The sequence below is a fragment of the Amblyomma maculatum genome, chromosome 5 (assembly GCF_055883805.1).
Source record: "Amblyomma maculatum isolate TAMU_Amacu chromosome 5, ASM5588380v1, whole genome shotgun sequence".
Lineage (NCBI taxonomy): Eukaryota > Metazoa > Arthropoda > Arachnida > Ixodida > Ixodidae > Amblyomma > Amblyomma maculatum.
The window spans coordinates 151,010,871-151,017,087 of NC_139348.1; the positions used below are offsets into that span (position 1 = coordinate 151,010,871).

The following is a 6,217-nucleotide window of genomic DNA, read 5'->3' on the forward strand; positions in this document are numbered from 1 at the left end:
ACTGGCCAAAACGCTAGAAAAGAATTCAAATCCCTTAGTCCGAAGACCTAGGGCGTTTTGATAACAGATGTCCAAATTAGGGGCCACTGCAATTTAGCTTCAGTTAAGAGGGATGCAGCATGTCGTCGTGAAACTTCCCACGAAAGTTCTTTTAAATGCAGCCCATCGGCCACATCGAAGGTTCGACAAGCTTACTCTAGGATTCTTCAGCAACTTCAATATGGAAGGACGAGCAGGAGTTGTACCTTGTTTCCAGCTGCCGGCAGGAAATGGGGGTAACATTGATTGACTTTAGATGGTTCGTAAGTTCTACCGATGTTGTTTCGGGACTGAGTTTAGAGACGAAAATATTTTCGGCCGCTTCTTTTGACTGGCAACATTAAGGACGGATGAGCTCGCTGCGCCAGTGATGGCTGGACTTCGGTGCTTCTTCATTGCACAAAGAGGGCTAACCGCACGGGGAAGAGCAGATGCAGAAGATGGACCGGCAACATCGCCGGGAGTCGTCCCTCGATGAAGAGCGGCGGAGTAGTCAATAGACGGCTGTTCAACACGGGTAGGATTTCCCACGGACTCGGCGAGAGGACTTTCACACTGCGAAGCAGTGCGCCGCAGAGGTTGCTGGCGTAGGCCACGAACGTCGGCACGTAGAGAGGCAATGCCCTCGGCTTGTTGTGCGAAGGCCCGCGAGTTCTCCCCACGAAGGCGCACATTCTCCTCCCGCAGCTGGGCAACCTCATCGCTTAGGAAACAGATACCCTCAAGCGCGTCGAGGAGGACAGTCCATCAGTTCAGTTCAGTCGTTCAGTCGTGTCCGACTCTTCGTGACCCTATTGACCATGTCACGCTACGCTTTCCGGTCTCTCACTATCTTCCTAACATCACATAACTTCATCTGCGTGCCTCGAGGATGCCATCTAACCATCGCGTTCGCTGCCTACCCCTTCTCCGGCGACCCTCAACCTTTCCCAACATCAAATCTTTCTCCAGCGACTCCTCTCTTCTGGCGAGAGTCGCGACAGTCCATAGCGAGGCAAAATCACCGCCATGTTCGCCGGTAGGGGTTGAAGGGGGAAAACGAGTCGGGTGGTTGGACATGAGCGGGGCGACGTAAGAAAGGAGCGTAGCTGCCGGCACACCACCGTCGCTAAGCCTAGCACTGTCAACGACGACGCACACAAATTGCACATGAATGGCCGTGAGCCAGACTTCAAGAGTTGTAGCTGATCATCCGCCCAAGAGACTCACTTCGAGTGGACCCATTTCTCACAGTCGGCACAGCGTAAAAACTGCTGCTTGCCAAAGAACAGACGAGAGCATAGCGCACATGCGTCCTTACTGGGCGCCATCTTGAAGAAAAAGAAAATAACAATAATAGTTTATTTCACAAAGTATCGCATACATTAATTATTTCCGGGCATGCCGAAGCCAGCACTGGCTGTTGGCCAAAGCCCGGCAGCAGGCAGCGATAATCTGTCAAGGGTTCTCTTCATGAGCGTGACACTAGATGAACAGGAGTAGTTATTCAAAATAAAACGAGCTGAATGATTCTGGATAGATGCTAAGATATTGTTACCGGGAAACGCGGGACCAAAGGGATGTGCTCACTGACAAAGACGACGATCGAGGAACTCGGGCACGACGAAGCGTTGAAAAGAGAACGACGCTGAGAGAGTGGATTCTGCACGGCTACCGAAGTCTTAGCGTCGAGTTCAGCCCATCGCAGTGCCGTCACATTAAGTACATCCCCGTAACATCTTGGTGGAGGTGCCGGGGAAATGGAAAAGCACTGACAGCACGAACTTTGTCAGGATCGGGTTGCACGCCGGTGGAATTCACCAAATGGCCAAGCACTTTAAGTTCGCGGCGACCAAAACTGCACTTCTTTGAGTTCAGTTGAAGTCCGGCACGGCGAAAAAGTGCGAAGATGGAAGAAAGGCGACGAAGATGGCTTTCGAACGAGGGCGAGAAGACAATCACGTCATCCAAGTAACATAGACAAGTCGTCCATTTGAAGCCGCGGAGTAAGGAGTCCATCATTCGTTCAAACGTAGCAGGGGCGTTGCAAAGTCCAAAAGGCATACCTTTAAATTGGTAAAGACCATCGGGTGTGACAAAAGCTGTCTTCTCGCTGTCTTGTTCGTCAACAGAAATCTGCCAGTAGCCGCTACGAAGGTCGATAGAGGAAAAGTAACGGGCTCCATGTAAACAGTCCAAGGCATCGTCTATTCGCGGCAGCGGGTAAACATCTTTCCTTGTAATCTTGTTCAGATGTCGATAGTCGACGCAAAAGCGCCAACTGTTGTCTTTTTTTCTAACGAGCACGACATGAGAAGCCCAGGGGCTGTTCGAAGGTTCGATGATATCGTTGGCCAACATCTTGTCGACCTCCTGCTGGATGACTTGGCGCTCAGAAATGGACACACGATATGGCCTCCGATATACAGGTTTTGCATCGCCGGTGTCAATGCGGTGAGTCACAACTGATGTTTGGCCCAGAGAACCGGCAGCAAAGTCAACAATGTCGGAGAAGGATAACAAAAGGTTGTGCTGGTCCTGAGCGTGTTCGGGGCTGAGGTCAGAGGCAATCATTGCGGAAATAGGGTCGGTAATTGTGGTGGGGAGTACGGATGTTGGAAGGACGCTTGAATGTGGGCCAGGGTTGAGTGCACAAATGGTGCAGTTTGTGAGAGGAGACAAGGTAGCAAGGGATATTCCTTCGGGGAGAACTTGGGGTGACAGACTGAACTTCAGGATAGGAAGGTAGGTGTTGTTCTGTGTAACGCGTACGATGAGATGAGGAAGAACAACGTTGCGGTCAAGAAAGACCTCGGTGATAGGGCAGGCAACATAGTCACCGTCAGGCACAGGCGGGAAAGGTGACAGAGGTAGGTAAACAGCAGAGTCAGGGGGCAGGCGAGCGAACTCGGTGGAGCGAAGGCGGGGTGTAGATGGAGGATGTTCTGAGCAGACAGGTAGGTCCAAACGAAGAAGGCCGCTGGAACAGTCGATAAGGGCAGAGTGGGCCGTTAAAAAGTCAAGGCCGAGGATCACATTGTGAGGGCACTGGTTGAGGACGGTGAACAAAACAGGGATGTGATGACCGGCAAGGGTGACTCGGGCAGTGCACAGCCCAGTGACGGCAGCAGTACTGCCATCGGCAACACGAACGGTGGGCGAAGCGTCGGGGGTCTCTACTTTCTTGAGGCGGCGGCAAAATGATGAGCTCATGATCGAGACTTGGGCACCAGTGTCAATGAGGGCAGAGACGGGAACACCATCCACGAGCAGGGAGAGGAGGTTACAGGGCGAAGAAATGGGCAGAGGATTTCCAGGTCGGGGTACCAATGCAGCGTCACCTCCGGGAGCTGCATCGGCTAGTTTCCCGTGAAGCGGCCGGCTGAGGACGGCGAGGAACTGCGGCTAGGAAGAGGTGAACGGGAACGGCGAGCTGGCGGTGAAGGAGAGCGACTGGACACAGGAGGAGGCGGAGTGGTATCGGTGCGGGGCGGCTCATAACGAGGCGTGAAACGGCGGTGACCGTAATCGGAGTAGCGGTCAACGTAAGGGAAACGTCGAGGTGGTGATGTCCAGCGGCTGCGGCAGTGGCGAGAGATGTGGCCAACACGTGAGCACGTGAAACAGATCGGCCTGTCGTCAGGGGTGCGCCACTCCTCAGGATTGCGGTATCGGTAGCGTGGCGTGTAGGTGTTGCGGGGCGCAGCGTGGGCGACCATGGGAGGGATGGGGCTCGAACTGTGGTGTTCCACGTTGTGGCTATAGGGGACGCCCAAGTTAGCAACCTCTTGACGAACGACGGCTTGAATGAGGGATATCGTTGCTAGGTTACTGACCTAGGAGGGCGGGTTGGGTGCAGCAGGAGCGAGCGCTTCCAGTTCACGACGCATGATGCGGGTCACATTGTCAGTGTTGGAAGGCTGCCTTAGGGTCGGCAGATCCTCGCACGTGGAGCTAGGGGCAGTGTTGGGGAGCCGATTGAAGCGATGTGCAATGCGTTTGTGTTTGGCCTGCTCGAAATGTCGACAAACTTGCAGAACGGAGTCAACCGTAGAGCAGTCTCGACAGAGTAGAAGATTGAAGGAATCGTCGGCTATGCCTTTGAGGATGTGCCCCACCTTATCAGGTTCTGTCATGTCTTTGTCGACTTTTCTGCAGAGGGCCAGAACGTCTTGTATATACGTAATATAAGGCTCGATAGATGTCTGGGCACGTGTGGCGAGGTCCCTCTTGGCGGCGAGTTGACGGCCAACCGGTTTTCCGAACAGGTCACGGAGTTTTTGTTTGCAAACATCCCAAGAGGGTATATCTGTTTCGTGTGTTTCGAACCACACGCGTGCCGTGCCAGTAAGGTAGAAGATGACATTGGCCAGCATCAGCGTGGCGTCCCACCTGTTGTGCTGGCTAACACGCTCATAAAGCGAAAGCCAGTCCTCGACGTCGACCTCATCTGTACCGCAGAATGTGCCAGGGTCACGGGGGTGGGCTACGACGACAGTTGGAGTTGCGGTGGTTGATGGAGCCGCGTCGGTTGTCATCGTGACGGTTCCGAGGTGACGGCCGCTGCGGAGATCCAGTGTCAGATTGTGTCGAACCCGCACTAGTGTCAATGAGGGCAGAGACGGGAACACCATCGCCCGAGCCGACGCTGCTCGCCAGATTGCTCGTCACAATCTCACCGTCTCTCAAGAAGCTCAAAAGCGCCGCTACGACGATCACCACCGCGATGTGCGCTATCCTCCCGGATCTCTGGGGCTGCTCTGGCTTCCGTGCCGTCGTGTGGGATTGTGTCAGAAACTTCTGCCCCACTACACGGGTCCCTACCGTGTACTACGCCCAGTGACCGACGTGACCTATGAGATTGCACCGCTCCACCCAAAGTCACCGACTGCTACACCCACTTCCGAAATTGTACATGTCGCCCGCCTCAAGCCATATTACTCCCCCTCCACACCGCACGCCTAATAAGCACCTGGACGGTGCCTTTTGCCGAGGGGGGTAGTGTTACCGGGAAACGCGGGACCAAAGTGATGTGCTCACTGACAAAGACGACGATCGAGGAACGCGGGCACGACGAAGCGTTGAAAAAGAGAACGACGCTGAGAGAGCGGATTCTGCACGGCTACCGAAGTCTTAGCGTCGAGTTCAGCCCATCGCAGTGCCGTCACATTAAGTACATCCCCGTAACAATATTAACAAGAGTCTTGATGCTCTCATAGAGGCATACATTTAGGGATAAGTCTGAAGGGAGCAGCGAAGTGTACGCGCACGACGAGGACCCTAGCTGGAAAATGGCAGAGGGGAGCTATTAGTACTCGTGTCATACCTATCAAGGCGGAGCCTAAGGGAAATTCATAGTCTTTTGTGATTATAACATTGGTTGCTGTGAATGAAATCCGCATTGTTGTTTGAGATTTTTGAGAATTGTCGAGATCTAAAGTACGATTTTACTGTTTACGCAGGGTTAAAGGTATTCAAGGACTGCGGATAGCAGACGCATCAGTCATGCCACAGATCACCTCTGGGAACATCAACGCTGCCGTAATGATGATCGGCGATAAGGCTGCGGCTATGATAATAGAGGATGCTAACAGTCGCATATATAAGACTACATAGCATCTTTGGTACTAGCTAAAACTGGCGTAGACACCCTTCTTTTCATCTAAGGTGACACAGAATTTGGTGAAAAAGAAGCAATAAAGTACATTATCTTGAAAAAATGAGCGTTGTTCTTTATCAAATAAGAAAGCTTCGCACCTAGTCTTGCAGTTGACCTAAATCAACTTATTATTGCAGATTGACAGTGCTTGTTTACATTTCAAGGCGTAGTTCAGGCGTTGTTGTCTTCTTTATATCAGTAATTTTAAGCGCGGTTTGTGCCAGGTTGTTGAAATTTCAGTTTTTGTTTTCGTAACAGAAATGTTTTGCCGCTATAGTGTACTTCTAATGAGATAATAACTACCGGCCGTTGATGAAGTACACGACCATAAAATATAAATCTCGTCGTTAGGTTCACTTTTGAAGCAGTTGTAATATTTAGACAGTTACGCAAACATGCTATGTATGTCCTTATACTCTCTATTTTGCGTCGAATCCCTCTGCATCGTCATATAGAGGGTAGCAGCTGTCTTCTCGTGCGTCAAATCCCTCTGTGTCGTCATATAGAGGGTAGCAGCTGTCTTCTCAGTGCGTCAAATTC

At 52.1% G+C, this 6,217-nt stretch overlaps 1 protein-coding gene across 1 annotated transcript in view; it reads left to right on the forward strand.

Annotated features, from left to right (window-relative positions):
- LOC146189972 (uncharacterized) overlaps positions 1 to 5,717 on the forward strand; it is a 49,626-nt gene extending 43,909 nt beyond the window's left edge. The window contains exon 11 of the mRNA XM_084604698.1: positions 5,481 to 5,717. Coding sequence (XP_084460824.1) covers positions 5,481 to 5,634 — 154 coding nt within the window. The 3' untranslated portion in view covers positions 5,635 to 5,717. The remainder of the gene's footprint in view (positions 1 to 5,480) is intronic.
- The last annotated feature ends 500 nt before the right edge of the window (positions 5,718 to 6,217 follow it).